Below are 24056 nucleotides of genomic sequence, written 5' to 3' on the forward strand. Positions count from 1 at the left end.
TAGTATTAGACTAATATTTAGTCTAAGTCATATTCACAAAATGAGGAAATAATGTCATTTATGAGTAGCTAACCTACATTGTTCTATTTTATGTGTGGCAATTACAAGACTATTCTGCTAATGGACAGATAAGCAAGTGTTAAGTAAACGCTGAAGGTCTGACCAAAACAGTTCAGCAAATTTCTTAAAAAGGTGTTTCCTAAGATATCTTGGAAGGATAAATAACAAGCTGAAAACTCTGTCTGGACAAATCTGTCTACTCTAAAATGTAGAGATTAGTGAGATTTTCTTTGGAGACCAAAACAGTGTCCGACAGCGGCAGATTGGAGATCTTAAAAAAAAAACAATCTCTCTTTCTCTCTATATATTTTATTTTATATTATTTGCAGATGTTTGACTTCACAGGAGTGGAATCTGGTGGGAGGCATTTGCTCTGTGCCAGGTGGATCTTATCAGGCGGCTGAACTGAAAGCTCTGGCCAGCCAGACTGCCTTATCACCAAGCCTCTTTAGCAAGGCCGCCCACAGACGAGAGATTTGGTTCTGACTGTAGATGTTTAAATACACAGGCAGGAAATGAATGTTTACTCCCAGTTTGGTATTTTACACTCGTTTGATCTCCTTGGAGTTACATGTTGTATCCCAAAACAAATTTAAAAGTGGAAAGACATACTAAGATTTTCAATTTCCAATTTCAGGTTTTACAGCCTCCTATCACACCTACTTGAATTCTCATAAAGTTGCAATATACAGCACATGTGTGTGTCTCTCTGTATGGGAACATTTATACATACATGCATAGTATATTCAAATGTATGTCTATGCACATATTTTTATTTTAAATTCCTCTTTCGCAACATTTGTCATTTTAATTACCAATTTCCTCTTATACTATTTAAAAAATTTTATTATGTCCTGATAGCAGCAGAGCAAAATAATAAGTTCACCCAGAAGCAACACGACTCTTTGACTGGCTGCTGTCCAGTCTCTCACAGCCAGACACTCAGTCAGTGAGACACACCCCACGGCAGAGTTTAAATACCTGCACTGACAAAATGAGGCGCTGCGCTGTTTTGTCGGTAAGGTATGTGGATGCACAAGTGAAAGACTCACCAACAACACACACATTTTAATACTTACTGCATATTTAAAGGAGAGGTTGTACTCGCGGTCGTTGGCACGGAGTATTCTCTCCAGCTCTGAGTTCAGAAGACAGAGAAGTTATTATTATTTATTTATATGAATTTACAAATGTGTACTGATACCAAGTTTTCTGTAATGGAAAGGTTTATACACAGCATATCGCAATACAAATGTGCAAAACCTTAAACTCAAAGCATATTAACATGCTGACATTAAAGAGCACAGTCGCACAGTGTCCCAGCATATACTGCAATTGTATTACAGTATGTAGGATACTGCAAATTAATCATCAGTTTTTGCATCTAGTTTACAAAAATATCAACATATGTTACCGTTTCATATAAACAGACAATGACACAATAAGGTAGATGCTGGATATGAATCAAACTGCAGCTCCACAAAGAGATGCAAAAGATTTCTCTTTTTTTCTTCTATTTCCTTTCAGCTCTGAGTTGCTCCTTCATTGCATTGTGGGAGATTAGCATGCATCGACAACACATTCTGAGAAATAGTATGTAGTGTGGGCTTTAGACATGCAGGTAATTTTGTTTTTTTAATTTTCGTTCAGCATTTCTTAGGCGTAATCCATACAAAAGTACAAGCACAAGAGTTATAGTTGCTGTGAAAAGCCTCATTCCGGACAAAATCAGTTTTGTCGGATGCATGTCACTTGACAAGTAAATTTTCCCACAGTCAGGCAGCTGTTGAGATGTCATGTAAACGTTCAATGTTCAGAGTTACCTGAGCACTTTATTTAAAATATAACATAAAATCAAATAAAGTTGTACTTTGTGATGACAGCAGGAAAAGTAAACCTGCTGAGGAAGTTCATATCAGACGATCAGAAACACCTGAACAGCTGCTGACGTGACCTCGTAGCAAGACATGGTCAAGGATGAAAATCTGATCCGAGTAAAATGTTGTGCTTGGTGCATCAGTCTGATTCAGGCTCACCTCTCTCTTTCTTCTTGACACAGTCCATGTCCATGACTGAGATCTTCTCTTCCTCTTTCTGCTATCTGTCCATCATACCTGTCTGAGAAGAAGGAGACAAAAAAGCTGTTGTGAATTCACGTTGTGAATGAACAAAAATATTCATCATAGGGAAATAAACCCACACAAATCAAGCCTGTGCAAGTCAAACATCAGCTTCTTCCTAGAAACAGACTTTAAATGTTAAAGTGAGAACAAGTGAGTGCCTGCCAGCTGCTATTAGGGCATTTTCCATAATGTGCTCTATGAGGTAATCATTCCCCAGTCAAACAGATTTTTAAACTGAGGTACAGATCAAATGCCAGTACCACTGTGTGTATGTGTGTGGGTGGGTGTGTGTTTTAAATACATTTTATTTCATACTGGAAAAGTTTTTGAGACTAAGTAGAGGTTTAAATGTCATTTATTGTCGAAGGTACAGTCTTGCTCTCTCTCACTCTCTCTCCCTCTCTCTCTCTCTCACACACACACACACACACAGTTTTTACATTGCTTGCACTTCAGGTTTGCATCAGCCCTCAAGCCTCCTGAGAAATGCCTATGAAGGGCAGAATGACTCAGAGGGAGGCTCCCCTCTCCAGCCAGACGTCCATTCATTCAGCTATCTGCCCCCTCTGACAGTAAGAAGTCAAAATCAAGAGTCATATCTGGCCCTGCGGTCTGTCTCAGCTGAGTGATGGTGAGACCAGTTTCTCTAGTGGCTCCTATCCTACAGCTCTGACACAACAAGCCCTCAGTCACCAGGAGGCCACTGTAGGCCTGGCACCACGGCTCCTTATTAGTAGTGCTAACTCTGAATACTGGATCTGCCTGCACAGATAATACAAGTTGTTAAATGAACAGATACATAAACAGTGAGTGGCTTCCAACCTGGAAGTCAGGACCCGCCCTGAGGAAAAATGAGCTAAACCTCTCTCTCTCTCTGCGTTCACGGACTGGTTGCGCCGCAGGCATTTTCACATGTCATAGCAGGAAACTCACAGAATTAAATTAATTATTACTTCATTCCTCTTTGAGGAAGTTCTGCTATTGTGTGTGCTGGCACACTGTCACTGCGACTCTTAATGGACCTCAGCCGTCGTTAATGTTGTTATGTGTGTCTCCCGATGTAACAAGTCCAAATGTCTGCTTTGCAACCCGTCCACTCTGTGTAAAACAACATCTCAAGCAAAAACAAGCATAAAACAATAAAATGTTATCATTCTAAGATGACAAATATCAAAATGAAAGAAACTGAACTGAACTGAAACATTTTTTTTCTTAAAGTATTATTTTCTATAAGCCATTTTCGAGGTGCTGACAGCCTAAAGGTTGCAAACTGAACTGTAAGAAGTCACTATTAGACGGAGAGAAATTAAAGAGCACTAAAATAAATACCATCTCTATCATTTGACAGAACACTAAAAATACTGTGTGAAATCACTCCAGTGAAACTCACAGATATGCAACATGTGATAAGAGGTCACAAGTGGACATGACATCATATTGGTCAAAGGTAGACAAGCTAACACTGTTCTCAATACTTAGTGTCCGTAGGAAACAAAATCCACAGGAAATGACACAATAACGTTTCTAAAAGCAGCAATGGTGACTGTCACAATGATCACTATGACCTCTGTCTCACAACAGTGTTAGTGTTGGTGTTTCTCATAATCAACACCACATTTCCCATAAACTCTTTAGCTTCCTGTTCGCTCTCTCCCTCCTGGATGGCACTGCCTGACTATACAGAAACATGTTCAAAGCAGCTTTTCACTCCTCCAGCCTTTCCAGCCTGATGGAAGATGGCTGCTCGTCACTCTGAACAGAGAAAACTGTACAACAACCAAAGATGCAAAGGTGGTCATAAATGAGGGGAAAAGTGTTTTTGTGTGTGTGCTCATGGTGAGGATTGCCAGACAGAAAGCAGTGGTTTTTGAGATCCCAACCCTCATCGCTGGCTGCCAGTGTGATGTCAGAGCTATAAATATTATCCACATGTGTTTGTTGAGGAATGTGTATGTTTCAACAGGATTGCCAAGGCTCTGGAAACACACACACCATGGCACATGAGCAAGACAGTTGTGTTTTTGTCTTCATCAGATTTTTATGTGTGTATATCAGGGCTGGGCAAGTTAACGCATTAATTAATCAGTGCCGGCAATCACTCTATCGCACATCAACACAGTTTTTTTAGTGAGCAAGTGAGCAACGGACTTTAAAATAATTACTGTAATGAAAAAAACTACGTTAATGGGCGACAAAACAATTGTTGGCGCCAACTAACCAATGTGTTAATGTGATAATAATGCCCAGCCCTCTTTGTCCACATGTTCTCTCTGGGGTTTTTGGGTGCATTCTCTACAAGTCCAACCATATTAACACGCACAAACACACACTTGTTAGTACCCACCACTTAACCACTTCGAAAAAAGTCCCACCACTAAAATCCCTAAAGCAAACAGTGCACTCATTCATTCACACAGAAGCTCTGCTAAATTAACCATCCACTTCATTCCACATCCAAACACAAGAATAAAGTGACATTCACAAAGATTTAATAAGGTTTTAACTTAACTCCACACTCTTGGCAGTGGCAGATACTCTGACTTTACAGGCTTTTCTACAGTGCTGACACACACACACAGCGATGGACATGCTGGGAGGACCAACATAACTCTCGAGTAAAGTGAAATTTGCACCTAATAGCTCATGTGTTAGGAGATATTTTACACCAGAGTATAAGTAAAAAAAAATAATAATAATAAAGCTGGTGTTATTTCAACCTTCAATAAAAGATCAAAATCAACACGTTACCCTTAAGTCCCGCTGAGCCTGATATATATTTATAATATTTCTTCTAACACTACAAAACACACATATAGTTGCATGAGGTTACATATTCCTCCTTTACAAAAATCACTACAACACTATAGTTTGTTCCTCTTAACCAATCAAACCGGTGAAGCATTATAGACACAGAACCACATCCCTGAGCCCGTCCAGCTGCTGAACCTGAAGAGGTCTGACCTCACGTTTAACGTTATTTTTCATAACCACGCAATCTGCAGAGGATTATCCAGCTTGAAACGCTTCCCAACGCCGAAAAGGTGAGCCGTTTATATTGTTGTTTATATTCGTCGTTATGTTTTACCACCCAGCCATGTAGGAGAAATTATTAACTGAAACAGACTCACGGCTTTCAGTACTGATTTAAAATGTTGTTAAAGATGCAGAACATTGTTACTGTCATCAACGCTTCAACCACACATGCAACTTGTGGTGTTTACAAAGAACGCAAACAGTGGAAAAACGTGGGGCTGGGAAGATTTAATCAGATCATGTCACGGTTTAACTTCAACCACTTCCACCAATGATACCACTGATACCTTGGAAATGTCATACTTATCTGTCTCTGTTTGTTTCCTATGAACACACACACACACACACAAGGTTTCTGTGAACGCTTTTACTTTTTTAAGTGCAGGCAACAAACACTGGAGTTAATGTTATTCCAGGCAAACAAAGGTGGGTAACAGTACCCCAGTGTCACAGTCACCTGTGACTGGCTCAACGGGTCAGAGGTCACACAGATGAATGAGTGTCTTGTCTGATTAGTGATCTCTGGTTTCTCAGCTGAACAGTGCTCTATTATCAAACTGACCATTTGCTTGCAGCTGAAAGAAAGGCGCTTTACCTGTGCGTGTGTGTGTGTGTGTGTGTGTGTGTGGACAGACACCCGTTTGAGTTTGTATGGCTTAAAAAAATGAATGGTTTTCCTGGTACTATAGCTGACACTATATTTGAGAGCAACAAATAACTTGGGTGAAATCTTTTATCACATAAGTTATGTCATTTTATGTCACATAAAATCTTTTCGGAAAATTCAAAAGGGTAAAAGTAAAGAAAGTAATCAAATACCTAAAAACTCCTGTAAATCCAACACTGATCACAAGGCTTCCATGAAGAGCAAGAACAGGCTTTAGGGTTACAGAATGTATCAGTGAGGGATAACACAGTGTTCTACAAATCTAAAGCTACTTTAGGGGGAACAATATGGCAGAACCGCATGGTAATATCTTTGGTCCTTAAACATCTTTAAGAAACCAACTTCTATTTCCCATGAAACATACTGTAGTCCAGCCACACCTACAGAACCCAGTTTAAATCCAACTTGATTTACGTCCACACTACTGGTCTTATCAAACACTTCAGCAGCATAACAATGTGAAACATACACCTCCCCCCCAACAGTTTCTGTACTCGCTCAGTGATGTACAGAGTGCTGTGTTTGACTTGAACAAGACCACAAATACTTGAAACAACTTGGATATCACACACATAAGCTCACACAGTGATCTACAGCTAAAGATAAGTTAGTGAGCGCAGCTGCTGTATTTTCACACATCTCAGTGTGTTTTCTCTTTCTCTGTATGTCGTCTAATAGGAAACAGAAATGATAAGGAGAGAAAGGCGTGTAGAACGGAAGGCATTTCTGAGGCCTAAAAAGAGGAGTCGGTGGGATGTAACTTTCTAGAAGTTGTTAGAGCAGAGAGGCTCTTCATGGCTGTCAGCCATCATGTGCGCTCAGAATAAACAAAGAGCTTTAGGTAAACTTAAAGGGTTTCTCAGACTACAAACACTGGGGCCATGGACAGAGACAATGGGGCCCAGGGCATACACATGTTAAAGGCACCGCAACCCTTCAGTACACAGGGGCCAAACACCTAGTCTGAAAAAGACACCAAACTATGGTAGTAGTTTGGTGTCTTTTTAGAATTATTTGCCTCTCTTTGTATTCATACTGAGTGCTATGTGTTTTTGTGGTTGTTCTGAATGTTCCGTAGTGTAGTTGAACGTCGTAGTCACTTTGTGGTCAGTCAGGACAGTCAAGCCTGGTCTCGTTTCCAGGGTGAGAAACAGTCATTCATTGCAACCACATCCACATCAGTATCAAAGAATCACAGCAACTGAGCAAGCTTGCAAATATATTCTGTGGAGAACCTTTAAGTGACTTTTAGCCAAAGTCCTACATTACAAAGTCCTGGTTCATTTTCACCCCACATTTTCTGTTGCATCTCTTTCAACAGGTACTTGTCTTATCAGGCTAAACTAATAATAGCCAGGAGCCCACACTGTACTTTTCAAAACACATTAACTCTAAGCAGCAAAGCCGCTTACAGAGGAAAGAATACCTGCAATTATTAGTTAGTCAAGAGAATCTGTGACTATTTTCTCAACTGATCACTTAAGTCCTTTCTAAGCAAAAATGCAAAACACCTGATGCTTCTTCAGAGGGAGAATTGACTCCTTTTGCTGTTTAACATCATATAAATTGCATATCTTTGGATTTCTGACTGCTGGTCAGCCAAAACAAGATGACATATGATGTCTTTCGACTTGTTTGATCTTCATCATTACTGTGTCAGTCCTTCAAGAACTTCCCAGTCAACTTCTCTCTGTGGATTACGTAGTACATTGCACATTGTTACTGAATACTTCAGATCATTGGCCAATAATCACCATGTCGATGCAGGCAGTGGAGGAAATATTTCACAGAAGCACAAAATCAAAAAGGAAATTCCAACTGGATCACGGTTTTCATCGTCTAAGGTGGATTTTGATTTTCTGAAATGAAATGCTCTGCAACCAGAACTCCCTTTTGTGTTGTGTTGCAAGCCCTTAAAATTGGGCGTCTGTGTTGTTTCACCAGATCTGCCCTCAGATTTCAGTCCAGAAATTTGTTACGGTAACTCAACAATTACAGGAAGAAGCAGTGATAGAGTTTTGTCTAACTGCCCCTACCAGCTACTTCTACAGAAAACAGGCCTTGTATGGCATTACAGAAAAATGTCTGTTCCCCACAGAATAATACAGTACTTTGCCTGATAAATTATGCCGTCTTTATTATGAGACTACCTCCGTATCCAAAAGTAACTCAAAATCAAAAAAGAAAAACAAAAAGAATTTGCAGTAGCATGGCTGCACTCCGTACAGAGCAGGGGTGTCAAACTCAGTTGCACAGGGGACCAAAACTCAAAGCACACCTTAGATCGCGGGCCGATCTAAAGTTAACACTTTGAACACATTTTTAAACATACAGAATAAAAACAGACAGGAATATCATTCCAAAATAAATAAAATAAATTAAAATCTCCTGTCAAAACAAGTAAAAATACGAACATGCTACAAAAAAAAAACTTTCTCACAAGAATGTTTGTAATAAGCTGAAAAGACTTGCAAGACATTATTGCTTGAGTAAATGGCATGATCTCACAGAGGACTTATTATGGCTCAATTAAAGTAGTTGGAATATAGTTTTATATATTGCTAGTGAACTACAATATTTATTATCACCATCAGGCATAGTTTCATTAACTTTCTTTGTAAAGCGCAGGCCTGGTGTTTGTCACCATATGAGCAAGTAGCAGATCAGGAGATTTTGTGCCTGACTTATCAATGACATGTTACGGATAAACAGAAATAAGCAGAGGAAGAAAGCAGCCATTCATTTTATTTTCAGAAAAACACCACCAACATCAGTCTGAAAATGCCGTGAACACACCAACATGTGTCGGGTGATTGTACTGAAAGTGATGTTTGGTCGTCTCACGGCTGCTGCCCAGGCCATTCGGTGTCTCCTCGTTAGCTCACAGATCCGAGGTCCTTGGGTTTGCGTGCACGTAGGAAATGAGAAAAAAAACTCACCCGATCGTTTATTTTACCGAAGCGATCATGTGAACGACTGTGGCAGTTAACGACACAGCACGTTGGCACCATGTTTTAACTTGTTGAAACAAAACAACAGAACACAAGAGCAGTATCATGCAAGCAGCAGGCGTAAACACACTTTTCAGTTGCCTGAAAAGCCCACAATGCACTGCGGTTTTCCCACTCCGATACATCACGATGAGCGTGTCGTGACCGTTTTCCGACAGGAGGGAGCAGTGCGCTAATTGCGCAAGTAGAGACGTTGTTGTTGTGCTGAAAGTAATCGTAAAAGAGCAAGCTAGGACAACAAAATCAACAGTCTCGGTTGTATAAGGCAACAGAGCTCGACTAGATTGACGCGGGAATGTTCCCAGGTAGCCAATAGTAAGGTAAGGCGGCAGTTGCGCTGCATTATGGGACCTGTAGTTCGTGCGTTATCAGCGCTTCATATTGGCGGGCCATTGGTCACAATAATAATAGATCTATATGAAATGAGCTCGCGGGCCGGATATAATTATACGCCGGGCCGGATGTGGCCCGCGGGCCTTCAGTTTGACACATATGGTACAGAGGGTTTAAAGGGGGTTTACCACTACAAAGCAGCTAATACTGAACAAGTAGAGGTGTGTTTAGAAGGAAGAGAAGCGGGAACAAAAGTCCATCTTCTGCACTTCTGGAAAGGAGGTACAAACTTTGGCAGTATGAATTTGAAAATCTACTTCACTTTAAAAAGGGTTGGCATAAGGTTGATTAAGAGTTTCGATACTCACTGCTGTAATGTGTCCTACACATATTGTCTGGCAAATTTTATTTTTATTAAAATAAATTTCTTTTACATCTGCTGCAGTTTATGTTTATGTTGTATGTCAGTTAGTCTGTTGTGGGTCCATAACATTTTAGCCAAGAGTAAAACATAAACATCTCAGTTTGCCTAAGCAGCATTTTAAAAACCCAACATAATACTCTTTCTGCTCTTACAGGAGGATCATTAGCAGTATTTCTTAAAGTGCAGGCTTGGGATGTTCTCATGTGTCACTTTGTAAAACAACCCACATTGTCTGCTGTCTGTGGTTTTTTTCTCTTTTCTTTCTTTTTTCCTTTTTGTAAGTGTGTTATTTCTTCTCTTTCCTCTTTTTCTTTGCACAGCAATGGTGGTACAGACGTAGTTTGTGTTACAAAAAAACGTAGCTTACTGTACCTTGTGTACAATGATTATCATGTGATAAAATTAAATAAAAAAATTGATCCCAAAACAAAAGGTTGTTGATTAAATCTTAACTAATCATTTCAATACTACATTAAGAAAAGATTAAACATTTATGAGCTTAGCAAAAGGAAGAAGGAAGAAAACACGAGCTGTCCAACATACACATGCACACACAGAGTCCTCGCAAATGTTGCTATCCAAACAGCTAACGTCTGACTTTTTGTGGCTTCAAAAGCGCTCCAAACATGTGATGTGAAAATTCACTTTTTCTTTTGGTTTATAGAAACATTAAGAATGCTCCCTGTCATTTTAAGACCCAACAAGATGTTATACAAAGAATTTAAAGCAAACAGAAACTATTGTTTTGTTAGGTGAATGTTAATAAAAGCCTACCTGTATTATTACAGAAAAAGATATATGTAGGTCACACATACAGACATTAGTTAAACTATCACTTTGAGAGGACTATGGATTTCACCTGCCCACAGTTCAACCACAGCTAAACTGAAACTTGCACTCTATATCACGAGCTCTGAACCACTGGTCTGCAGCAGAGTACTGCTGGAACTGTTAAAGAAAACCCAACGTTTGCAGAGTGCATGCTAACCCCAAGAAAAACTGTGTCAAATAATGTAGAGTTGATACATCGAATATTTTAGGCAAATAAACACAGTCAGGACTGGTTCTGAGTCTGGAAGCAACGCAAGAACACACCATTAAAACAGATTTTTTTTTTTTAACACATTTGCAGAAAACAGTTGGACGATAAGCCACATTGCATCTACACATGTAAAATAGATACTGCTCAGTTGCAGTGTGCACATAAAAATTAAACAATGCACATTCAAAAATACCATTTTAGGACACCTGACATATATCAGGATGAACAGCACATCTCCACTTCCTGCCACTGTACAAAAGTGAAGCCAGAATATCCTGGATACGAGCGCTGCCATCTTGCTCTGATGGTGTCAGCTGGAGCCAGAATATGCGCAGTAGATACTGAGTGGTAGAGCAGCGCAATCGCAAGCAGTGCTCAACTATCAACTGTGATGTGTCACTTGCTCATAAAAAAAAAAAAAAAAAAAATCAGTGTGATAAGATCAACCTAAAATTAGTGAGGTTTATGACCTACACCAATCAGCTGCAACATTAAAACCACCAGCTTAATATTGTGTAGGTCTCCCTTGCGCTGCCAAAACAGCTCGGACCTGTCAGGGGAAGGAACACAGGACCCCAGGGGGTATTTTGTGGTCAGGGGCATCGGAGCGTTGGATCCTTTGGGTCCTTGCATTGAGGGTGGGGCCACCAGGTGGATTCGGCTTATGAGCTGAGCTCTTCTCGAAATATGATGGGGTATACAGTCCGGCCAGGGGCAGGCTGTTGCACTTTCTATTCGATTTAATTCGACTTGACATGTGCAGCGATAAATTAAGATTTTTACATCAAAAAACATATGATCAGCTTATGAAACACAATTGAAAACCTCTTACAAAAAATCAGTGTCAGGATTTTTCACAAAGAGAAATTTCTCCCAAGAAGTAAAAACATTCAATATTTCACAAAAAGCAAAGATCCGAGAAAAAATGAGTTTGAAACGAGCTACTCCTGGGGCAGCTACAACAGCAGACTGCACATCAGTGCAGCAGTAGCAATCTGTTAATGTAAAATGTGGCATTTTATCAGTCACGAAAACAAAATTCTTAACTACACTTATCATAGAGTACATTTACATTGTTGTACTGACTATTCTTTGTTAATTTCCACTTTCTTGGATTTCCTTGTACATGTTGTGTCTGTCACTCATGATGTGTAATGGACCACAAAATCTAACTGACAGCTAGGCTGAGGTGTCTAACTGACAGCTACGCTGAATAAACAAACATAAGTTAACACACGCAACCGGTGTTGCTTTTTTCGTGGTTCCTGTCGGTGACTGATTGATGAGACTGTCTCCTCTGTGGGTGAGGAAGTTTACTGTGTGAACTTGTGATCACACCATTAGTCATCGCTCACAAATTCTCATTTCACTGATTCATGTTTGAACTTTAAAGAAAAAATAACACAAAAATTGCATGGACTTATGCCTCTAACAACATCAAAAACTGAAGTGATTTGACACACTGTATGTGTAAACAGAGATGTAACCCTACCTGTCAAAACCTTTTTCCCCATTGATGATAAACATTAACAAAGCTAGAATGGAAAAGTGAGATGCAGTTATGACACGAGGGTACAATACAGTATTAAGCCCGAAGTGCTGCACCAAAAGACCCAGACAATCAACCTCTGAATAATTCACCTGACCTCTCAGGCCACAAAGCCACTCCTCCTCTCATCTTACCTGATACAAACCCTGACATTTTAATTGACCTTTTTACCTCAATACTCTCCTCCACGTACTCAGCCACTCTGGCAGATGCACTGTCATATTGATCTAACAATAAACAACCTTCAAGCTGTGACGCAAGCTTGAATTCTGACCCACATCAAATTCATTTCAGCACGGCTAGGAGTTATTGATTGAGATCAAATTCAAGGAATTACCTGACATGACCCTTTCAGTCCTCCTCTCAGTGTTCAGTTCAGGTGAAGCAGATCAGGTTCAGTCACATGCAATTTTTTACAGTACCTTTCATCTCTCAGCATTTTATATCTAATTAATGCATTAACACAAACACATGCTGTCTGTCTCCTCAGCCCTCCTCCTGTTGCTTTAACTTGCATTCACCTTATTATTATACTTATTATGTTATACTCATTATTTAAAGTTTTTGTTGCATTTCCTTGTGTTTTTGCAAATGGAAACATGTCACCATCCCATATTTGTGAATTAGACTGTTGCCACACATCCTTTTTAATATCTCTTTAAACTGATGCTTATTAATATATATATAATATTATTATATAAGCTCTCTGTCAACATGACCGGTACACATGTTCCACTCCACCCTTTTTCCAACATGGGCTGGAACTCCCCACAGTACCTAAATACACTTGCCAATGGAAATGTGCTAGTCCGGCAGTAGTCCGACATTAACATAAAAGTCCCCTAACAGTTTCATCTGTATCTTTGCATTTTATTTTTGTCCTGCCATTGTTTCTTGCGGTAGAGTGGTTGTAGTTCACCATAGTCTCCTTTGCATTCTATATTTCCTGGATCATTACTTTTTGGGGCACACTTGTCATCAATACATAAGGTATTTGTGTACTACCTCTTCGTGTACTATCACCGCAGGTATTAAAGAGCTTTTCCTCTCCTTCAAGAGCACTATTATCAATCCCAGGATCATTAGTGTCTTACCCTCTACCAGCTTGATCTTCTTTGTTTTGATAAGTTTCTCTGCTGTCCCTCTCCCTTTTTTACTGTCGCCCCTCATCTTGAGAAGGATTGCCTTCCTCCTGTGGGTCTTCTGTTAGCCTGTGTAGATCATCCCTGGTCTCGCTCTGGGTTTGCCCCGGTTCTGCGATGTTAATGCAGTAGTTGAGGTGATACCAGAAAATCTTGCTTTCAGGGCAGAGGGAGCAGTCAGGTCACCTTGTATGGTCCTTCTCTCATGGCCTCATTACACTTCCTCTTTCAGACCTCAAAGTACTGGTTTGAATTCTTCAGAGCTCTTCTGAGATTTCACTTATCCTTCTCTATTCTCTACCAGGCACCTTTCACTTGTTGAAACACGGCTTTAAGTATGGCAGTTTGGTGTTGGACATTATTAGATAGATCTTTACAAACTGTTCAAGCGGGGAACCATTGTACGGACCTCTGAGGTATGGAATTGGCATGGGTCAGGTGCCAGATGCCTGTTAGGGTTAGTTTGTATTGTCATACCCATGAGTGCTAGTGGGAATGCTTCCATCCAAGTTGTCTTTCCATCTAGATACATTTTGGCTATCTTCGTCTTGTGACTGCCATTAACTCTTTTTACCATGCCCCCTGACTACAGATGGTATACACACCCCAACCTGCATTTGATTCTCAAAGCTTTTGTAATCTTCTCTATCAAGGTATTTACAAAATGTGGAGTATTGTCCAAGCTGTTTTTATCTGGGGAACTTCCATGGATAAAAACATTGGCTACGGGGCCCCGTCTAGGATTCTTATTAGTACTGCATGTGTGGTCCTTCTTATGAATTTTTCGTGCCCCCACTTTTCAAACATATACTTTTATCATATGCACTGGCTACGTCCTGAACCTGAATTAGCGATGACAAAAGATTAAGACATCAAACGTCTGCTAACACTGTAGAAAAAGCTGTTTACCTTTTTATGTGGTGGTTCCGTCCAAGCACCAGATTCCATGTACCTCCCTTGGCTCACCAGTTCAATGTGGGAGAAAATCCTCAGTTCTCAGAGTCTATTACGAAGTAGATGTGTTGCAGGCAAATCAATGAGTACCACAAACCGAGCGGCCCAGAAAGCATCCTTTTCTGATTTGAGTTACACGTGTTCTTCTCAGTCTGTCCCCATTTGACTCCATTATTTCTCACATATCCATTTTTAACACAAAAACAACACAACACTTTCCAATGAAGAGCCTCTACCTGAACCTTGAGTCACAGGATACACAGATACAGTGACTGACAGAAAAACCTTCACTGTTCTTCCATAAGTAAAAACCAGCATCCCAGACTCTGCACAACAAAATCTCCAATCTTGCTGGTAGTTTTCCTCTTGTCCACATATACTCATTTATATTCATGTATCATGACTAGATAAATAAAAATATAGTAAAACACATTACACCTGATAGAGTTATGAGTTGTCATCAACTTGAGTGCTGTCTTCAGTTCACGGCTGCCCTCTGCTCCCAGGCAGGTCTGTACAGTTACAGGGAAATACTGCATGTTCCCCAGAGGATGAATCCTGCTGACTTAAGGGATCCTCTGACTTGTGCCACCAGTAGGTTTTTCAATTATCCACTGTAATATCTCAATATTCTATATATCTATTATAATATCTACTACTTAAAATAGCATATCTGATAACCATTGTCACTGTGAGCATGTTAGAATTACAAAGCACCAGTCTGCCTGTAAGCACAACCTCACATCACTTATAGCTTTGACTGTAGACTGTTTGTCTCTTCCTCTATTTCTGGCCCTTTCTAAATGAACTTTCACTTTAAATTTAAGACTGAATTAATGCTGTAGCCTACTCTAGGTCATTTTTCATCCATAACATGTATTTTTAATTAGTCAAAATACAGGTCTAAAGTATTCTAGTAGCTTTAAGATGATCGTGTCATGTTCACGGAGATGCTAATAAATGTGTAGTGGAAAAGGTATGAAACTTCCATTGTTGACAATGACTGCATGCTTTCTTGGTAAAATTCATGAATAAGAGGTTTACTACTGCCACTGAGACTCACAGATGAGAGAGGATAAGGTCCCTTTGACACACAAATGGCACAAATTACAACGTTAAGGTATCTCTCAGATCGAGATCAACTCTGTAACGACACCTTGACTTGAAAAGTGAAAACACAGCCAACTAACTCTGTTCGTGTGCAAGCATCTCAGTTCAATTCACCATCAACAGTTCAGCAGCATCAACATCAACACCCATGCTAGCATGCCATGGTAACTGTCACACAGATGGAAAGCAAATTTATGTCTCATTAAAACCAGAGAAGGCTTCTTTTCTTCAGGTATTGTCTTGTTTGACAAAAAAAATCTTCAGTTAAATGAAAACAAATCTGAAATGACTGTCTTTGTAATTTCCCAGTTATGGGACTAATAAAGGATTATCTTATCTTATCTTTGTTCTTCTAAAGTCTATTCGCCTTTTACAAGAATATCTTGGCCCCCCGATGTCACACGTCAAACCTGCAGCCAGAAAATGTTGTGAAATCCTATTTTTGTCAATCAAGAAACATAAAAAAAACCAGTCCTCTCTCATTTGTTGCTTTCATATCATCTCAGTTACATTTTTGTAATTCAGTGTATTCAGGATCAAGGAGTAAAACAGTCTCACACCATCAGTGAGTATAAAACAGTCTTACTCCCCTATGATCCAGAGCCTCAGAACCTCAGGGAGGGCTCTGCTGGGTGTTGCTAAGCCCTGCTTTCTGGACTGAAGGACACCTGGTTTAACATTCAGGGCCCCTCAGCTCTGGAACTACCTCTCTAAAGATCTTAACTCGAAGAATGAGTGCCAGCTTTTCTTTCTTTTCTCAAAACTTTTGTTAATGATAGCAACATTCATTGATCCTCATTTTTATCCTTATTATCATCTTATACTATTATTGGCGGGCGGCAGTGGTTAGCACTGTCGCCTCATAGCAAGAGGGTTCCAGGTTCGAATCCCGGTCTGGGCCCTTCTATGTGGAGTTTGCATGTTCTCCCTGTGCCTGCGTGGGTTTTCTCCGGGTTCTCCGGCTTCCTCCCACAATACCAAAAACATGCACATTAGGTTAACTGGCTACTCTACATTGTCCCATAGGTGTGAGTGTGAGAGTGTGTGGTTGTTTGTCTTTGTGTGTTGGCCCTGTGATTGACTGGCGACCAGTCCAGGGTGAACCCCGCCTCTCGCCCGTAGTCAGCTGGGATAGGCTCCAGCTCCCCCGCGACCCTGACGGATAAGCGGTATAGAAGATGGATGGATGAATGGAATATTGTTTATATATTGAATATTGCTTTTTAATTCCCGTTCAGATTACTTGTCTGATTTTATTTGCTTCTTTGCGGAACGTAAATGTTGTAACCCTGATGCGAACATGTAAAGTACTTAGTAACTTTGTTCTGATAAGTGCTGCATCAATAAAGTTTATTGGAATGAATGTTATTATAATGAATAATCTGCTCCACAATATGCAGAATATGATCGAGTACCGTCTTCCGCTGTACAATGATGCAGAAATTAGTCACGGACGTTTACGGACAAGTTCATCCCTATCAGCACCACTCCCACATGTGCCGTGTTCTTCACATATAGCACACCAGGCCACGTTTTGACACTTTCCCAGGTCCCATCACAGAAACAACACACTTTGGTGATGTCTGGTCTTGAGCGCTCATGTGAACAACATGATGCCTGTAAGAAGTTTTGGATAAGTTTCCGCACACAGCAGCGACACTCAACCCGACAAGCTGTTGTTGTGGGAGTATCCACGATGAGCGCACTTTTCTCTTGACAAAAACCATACAAGTGAGGCCGGGGTGTTTTTTTATGTCAACAATACTTCATACTTTCCGTTACTTCTTTAGTTCAAGACTTCCTGGAGAGCAGCAGAGACAAGGAAAGAGACAGCGCTCGCACTTTTACTTCTGCTTCCTGTTCGCATATCTGTCGATCCATCTTCCTCCTCCATCTCTCCCCTTTCTCCCCCAAAATCCAATCTCAGCACGTAAACCCCCCCCCTCCCCGCTCCAAGTCGACCACTCCAAGGTCAGGAAAAACGTAACAAAGAGCGGCGGAGAGCCTTCTTACCGTGAGGCTTCGTGCGGCGCGTCCCGGCAGAGCTTCGCGCACAGCGGTACCGGGAATCAACCAGAAAATCTTTGAATTGCGAGAAGGAGTGAGGGCTAGTGTTTCTTCTTCTGACCACCCGCCTCTCTTCCCATTACTCCGCTTCAGGTCTCTACTTCTCTCCTCTATTTTCTCCACCCCTTTCCTCCTCCTTCTCTCTCACTCCCCTCCGTGGGCGCAGCGTTTTCTCCAAGAAGTTATTAATCGAGCCTTCGTTTACCAAAAAAAAAACCATTTCGCGCGACGTAGAGGCGAGACGGCATGTCGATCACGTGTGACATAACGGTAATTGACTAGTTTTGCTGTAAATCCCATGCAGTGGTTTATCCTATGTTGTTTGTAAGGTGGAACATGAAGACAGATCCCTCTCTTCAGTAAAAGCAAGAATACCACACTGCAAACAATACACCCACCACACTCAGACACAACCAAAGTGTTACGGGTGCGTGCATAACCCAGAAGATGTACTGACTCAGTGACTGTTAGGCTGCTAACATTACTGATCATGTGTTAATGTAGCAAGATTTTACTGTTGTTGGTTGAGTGGGGAGCACCTTTTGAACTATAGGCGACTAGTGACTGCTTTCATGTATGGATTAATCTGAAGATTAGACTGTTTGTGCTCATTTTGTTTGATTGATTGGTTTGTAAAAAATTCACAATGACAGCAAATGTCACAATCACCCAGGGCCCCATTTGACACATCCATAATGTTTGTTTTGTCCTACTGCTAGTAAAAATCTCTTAAAAATACATTAAGATTATTAGAATATTTAAAAGAAAAAGCAGCAAGCCATTCAATTTGTCATACATGAAATTTTTGCTATCAAAAAAATTTATCAAAATCCATCCATCCATCCATTTTCTATACCGCTTATCCGTCAGGGTCGCGGGGGAGCTGGAGCCTATCCCAGCTGACTACGGGCGAGAGGCGGGGCTCACCCTGGACTGGTCGCCAGTCAATCGCAGGGCCAACACACAAAGACAGACAACCACACACTCTCACTCTCACACCTAGGGGCAATTTAGAGTAGCCAGTTAACCTAATGTGCATGTTTTTGGTATTGTGGGAGGAAGCCGGAGTACCAGGAGAAAACCCACGCAGGCACAGGGAGAACATGCAAACTCCACATAGAAGGGCCCAGACCGGGATTCGAACCTGGAACCCTGTTGCTATGAGATGACAGTGCTAACCACTGCACCACTGTGCCGCCTAATTTATCAAAATATTTCCAGTTAATTTTTCTGTCGATTAATCGACAAATCATTTCAAGTCTACTTGTACTGCAGTGTATCATGTTTTATAACAGTATTTTTATGTAAAAATCCTAATTTGTAAAGTATGCAGCAGCTAACATTATTAAACATAGTAAAAACGTACAGTAATTCACTCTGACATTTAGCGGACGCTTCCTTTCTGGTCTGAGCTGTCTGTTTTGTCTCTGTTTGGCTTCATTGTAGGTCTCCGCAGTGTTTGGCTCTGGCTCTTGACTGAGGTTTCAGTTTCCTGGAGACGCAGAGGAGGAAATCAGTGTGCTTTAAAGTGACATCACGCCAAAAACGTCAGTTTGTTAGGTACACCTGGTTGCTAATGTTGTTTGTTCACCTCACTAAAAATGAAGAGGAAAGCTCATGTACCTTTTCAAAGTTACCTTTGTGTAACTTTTGTGTCTACACAAACATCTCTCTCTAATCCTTCTAACAGCGATAATGACCATGTAGGTGATCCTCTGTGTCCTCAGACATGGCAAAGCAGCATTTTTCATGCCACACACCCTCAATAACAAGATTGCAAGGTAAATGCAGTTAACTTTATACCAGGCATTCCAAAGCCACAGTTAAGTTTCATAAGAAATTAGGCTGTTAAGCAATGCCTTTAAGTCTTTCAGGTCCTGTCTAGGCTTATGTAAATGACTCCATGCTGCCATTTTAAACAGGTCCCTCTTGTTAAAATGATGATATATCTACTGTATATATGTCAATATTCTAGAAGCATTGAGATCCTTTACTGAAGTAAAAGTACTAATGACACACTGTAAAAATACTCCATTACAAGACCTGTATTCAACGCTTACTGAAATATGGAAGTATTATCAGCAGAAAGCACTTAAAGTTCCAAACATCCTCATTGTCCCTGTAAGTGATTTCTTATCTGATATATATATGATATTACTGTTGCATTAATGTATGTGTTGTATTTTACTGCTGTAGATGTTAAAGACTGACCTCATTCTAACTTCTTTACATATAGTTGAGTAGTTTAATGGACAGCAGTGCATCATATTCAAAAAGATCATCTTGTGTCTGTAGTGTCTCTGTCCTGTGAGAGTCAAATATCTCTAAAGGTCAACTTTTCATTTTCTTCCCAGTACAGACGCTAAAGTCAAGGTCCACGACTTCTTTTTGGTTTGTCTGACCAAAGATTTATAATATCAGATTACTGCTCACTCACTGAACTCACAGTTTATGAAAAGATTCTTTGCTGTTTGTTTGCTGTTTCCCTATAAATTGGACGCACCTCCTATAAGTCCACAGTCCCCACTAATATTACTGTCCCTAATGAGTAAACATATTCAAACATTTTAGTGCTGTGCTTTTAAACTTTCACATCACTTGAAGACTTGATAACTGAAGGTTTCATTTCTTCTTCCTCTCCTTCTTTTTTTGTCTTCCCTCCCCCTCTTAATGATGGTGGAAAATACTTACTGAATGTACATTTACTCAGGTACTGTACTGAAGTACAAATTTGAGTTATTTATTTAATTTTACCATACTTAGACTGTTTACTCGACTCCATTAATTTTGTCAAATACAGCTAAGAAGGTTGAGATTTGTCATACAAAAGAGAAACGCTTCAACTTCACCAGCTACAATATCAAAGTACTGCTTCCATGTTCATTCGTTTTTAAATGTTTTCACTCTTTAAAGGAACATAGTTTGCATAATTCACACTCTTGCGTTCTCCTTCCAAAATATGGACCCTCATTTGGTGTTTTGGTGGTGGAAAAACACTGTCTAATAACAGAACCTGCCAGAACTGTGCAGCTGGGTTAAGATCTTGTGACTGTGACGGTCTTAACATGTGATTCATGTGAAGTTTATGTTCATAAACCTGGATGGAAGCATCTCCATATATATCTTTAAGTTATTTAGTTTTATTTGATATTGACCATATCACTTAACTGCTCATATGCAGTTTGATTTTTAAGAGTTTAAACTAACAGAAGTTTTGGAGACAACAAAAAATATTAACAGCTGCTTACATGATAAAATGTTATTAACATCTGAATCTAGTGATTAATGGAAATAAGCAATATATTGTTTTTTTTATTTTTAATCATTTATTATGTTTAGAAAGCAAAAATAATTAGTGACATAAATACAGTAGCTCCAGTTCTGCTGGTACTGGAACAGATGCTCTTGTGGCGCCTCCTGGAGGACAGGAGTCCTCTCAGCAAGTTGAGATGCTATTGTCTCTTGGTGGGTTTGTTTTTCAGGAAGAATCCTGCCTGATCAGGCAAAGTTCTGTTTCTTGTTGTTTGCTTTTGTTTCCAGCAGGTAAACATCATAAGAGAAAAACTGTGGCTGAGGAACAAGAGGCAGGACTTTCACCGGACTGTTCTCAGCAGAGGAGGAGAAGTGTTGACACACACACATTAGCAGAGCAGAAGCAGCCGGGATGAGGACAGTGTGGGAGGAACTTATGGGGGAGTTTTTCCTCTTTGTCTTGTTTGCCTCAGGACAAGAGAGCTACAGACCCCCAGCACAGGAGGCTTTCATGTACTAACAGAAGGAGGGAGGGAGGGAGAAATTAATAATCGGGATTTGAATAATCAAAGCTGACTTTCAGGTGCAGTGGAGACATATTGAAGGAGGCTGAGCTGAGCCACAGAGAACCGCTTTCAAGGCCAGGTTAGCTGTGAGGATGACTGACTCAGGAATCAGCAGACTTGAGGAGAAGGAGCTCCTGAGGTTACAGAGGCGGAAGGAGGAGGCCGTGAACGGGTTCTAGCAGACAGCCAGATGATGGAGAGGAGACATCCTGAGCTTTACAACAGACATTCGCAACTGAAATGCCTGCTGTGGAGGAGGAATTGCCAGAGGATTCGGGGGAGGCTTTGCCCTCCATCCCACAGAGGACGCTGAGGTAGTGCACAGTGGCTGCTTGCTTTGCAACCCATACAGCAACATACCTGAGAGAGGACTCCTACATGCAACCAACAGACAACTAATCACTGCACTTTAGTGAGGGAGAGCAGCAAATACAATGATTAAACGTTTCCCATACAAATGACCTCTTGTGATGAGGTATCTTCATTGAATTAAAATACCTAAGAGGTTGTTTTTGCTCTGTCGGCATGCACATATACATTTTGTCAAGAATGATTTTGGTTGTTGAATGAATGAATTTACTCTGCAGTCAGAAAGTAGTCTGCATGGAGGCACAGTGTGGTTAGCAGAGACTGTCTTCCCCTGAGTCATCACAGAAATTCATTCAAAGGACTGAAACAACCCATTTGTGTGTTTGTGATAAGCAGCCTGTAGTTTGATGTTTTCATAGCAACCCAAAGCCTCTTCCAGGGGGGAAGTTGGGGTGGATGGCGGTTGAATGTACCAAGTGTCTGACTTTGATGCAGTCTGCATTGGCATCTTTTAACTCTAATCTGAACCAAGTAGTTGTTTTCAGGATGTTTCACTAACCTGCTGCACAAATGTCACCAGATCAGATTAGGTTATTGTTGTGTATGTCACGGTGTGGGTCGATACTCAGCTATGACTGGCTGCAGGGCGTCAATTAATTCCTGATAATGGACACCTAATAAGTAGTTCCAGTCACACTGTCGGTTCACTCCTACATTGAAAATAAATGACATGAAAAAAAAGCACTGAGCGTAGTCCTGCAGTGCCTCATCCTCACCACAGGATGGCGACTGTAACACACAACATATTCTGTCTCAGAACGGAGTCTGTAAACTATCACATAAACAGTCACGTCATATCCCAATCACTATTCAGCTCACTACATCAGACTGCGGCTGACAGTACAGATGGCCCATCATTTGTTTGTAAAAATCTCTATTGATTTGGGGACAGTAGAACATGGCTGGATTTCTAGATAGTCTTATTGTTAAACATGCTGTTTAATGATATTAAATTTAATTAAAATTATATTTACTGTTTACTGTGACTTTGAATCTTGCTAGCATAAATTGTCTTTCTGGCTCACAATTAAGCTGTTGCTGAGTCATATTTAAGGTTCATCCTATTTACTGGAGTCGTGAACATGTTTCCATTGCATAAGAACCGTATGGGATGGAAATGTTTGTTCCAGGCATTAGTCAAACCTTCAGGTGATACTTGGGAAACAAAATAGAGCTAAAACTGTCTAAAGTTTGCAGTGTGCATTAGCATATAAATTAGTGGTGTATTTTGTTTTCTTTGCTAAGTGTCCAGGGTATATGCAGGACAATGCACTTTATTTTAGGTTAGTTTAGGTTAGGTTAGGTTATCTGACTCGGTGTTATTTGTTAGGAATTAAAGGGTGACATGGAGCTCAGTCATCCCAATGTGTTCCTAAAAGTTAATTCTGAGAAAGTTCTTTTCTCATCCCAATTCTTGCAGTATTTTTATGTCACAAAAACCATTTTGGAAAGAATACTTGTCACAACAAATGAATCCTGTGTTTGTGCTTTAGGTTATCATTCTGTGCCCTTGTTGTGTAATATACAATACAGTAGACTGTAGCAGGTTGTCTGTTTGTACCTGCCCAGCTGGGAGCTTCACACTCTCTCAGCCAGGCCTGCTGCATCCACCTCAGCCTTCTTTTGTTGGAATTTTGGACTTTATTCCCCAGCTTTCCTCATGCTCTCCCTGTCTTGGCCTTTCTTTTTTTGTGTGTGTGTGTCTTTGTGTAACGGCGTCTTTAAGCAGAGCTGGGCGGGGCTGACCTTCCTTCGTCCAGCCTGTTTTCCTGCCCACCTGTTATGAATTCTCTGCAATCAGCTCCACCGCAAGCCAGTAGTACTTATACACTGGATCATCCCTGCCTTCTCTGCTGGATCGTATGGTCCTTCGTGGTGGTATATATGCTTCTGGCTCTCTTTGATTACTAATTGTGATCTCTGTTGCACCCTCATTGCCTCCTGCCCAGCTTTGCTGCCTGTGAGTGATTTTTTGCTTCCTCGATTCCTGTGCCTGTTTGTGCCTGGAAACCCATCAAGCCAGTTTGACCACACAGCACTCACCCAGCCACTTTTTGACCTGTTTCCTTCTTGAACTGATCCTTATTCTAGTTAGTATGTAACAGCTTCCTTTGTCTGTTGCACCAGCATGAATGACATGAATGACTGTTCACCTACTTACACATTCCATTGGTTTACGGTTGTACTCCTCAATCTGCGTATTACTTTTTTGATTGCTATATCTGTATCTGTGTTTTTGTTGTCAGCCTTGAGCCGGACAGTAACAGTCGAAACAGATAAAATCTTTTCTTTGAGCTGGATCTCTAGTTCTGCTAAAACTGATGTTGGTCATTGGCCCCATTCAGCACAGACAC

General features: G+C 40.6%; 1 protein-coding gene across 1 annotated transcript in view; it reads right to left on the reverse strand.

Annotated features, from left to right (window-relative positions):
• The window catches only part of LOC124057584 (probable phospholipid-transporting ATPase IM), a 38183-nt gene extending 20310 nt beyond the window's left edge, over positions 1–17873 (reverse strand). Inside the window, exons 1-3 of the mRNA XM_046385991.1 lie at positions 17462–17873; positions 2097–2178; positions 1140–1198 (exon numbers count right to left, since the gene is read on the reverse strand). Of these exons, the coding sequence (XP_046241947.1) occupies positions 1140–1198; positions 2097–2130 (93 nt within the window). The 5' untranslated portion in view covers positions 2131–2178; positions 17462–17873. The remainder of the gene's footprint in view (positions 1–1139; positions 1199–2096; positions 2179–17461) is intronic.
• Between the last annotated feature and the right edge of the window lie 6183 nt (positions 17874–24056).

The sequence above is a fragment of the Scatophagus argus genome, chromosome 4, assembly GCF_020382885.2.
Source record: "Scatophagus argus isolate fScaArg1 chromosome 4, fScaArg1.pri, whole genome shotgun sequence".
Classification (NCBI taxonomy): domain Eukaryota; kingdom Metazoa; phylum Chordata; class Actinopteri; family Scatophagidae; genus Scatophagus; species Scatophagus argus.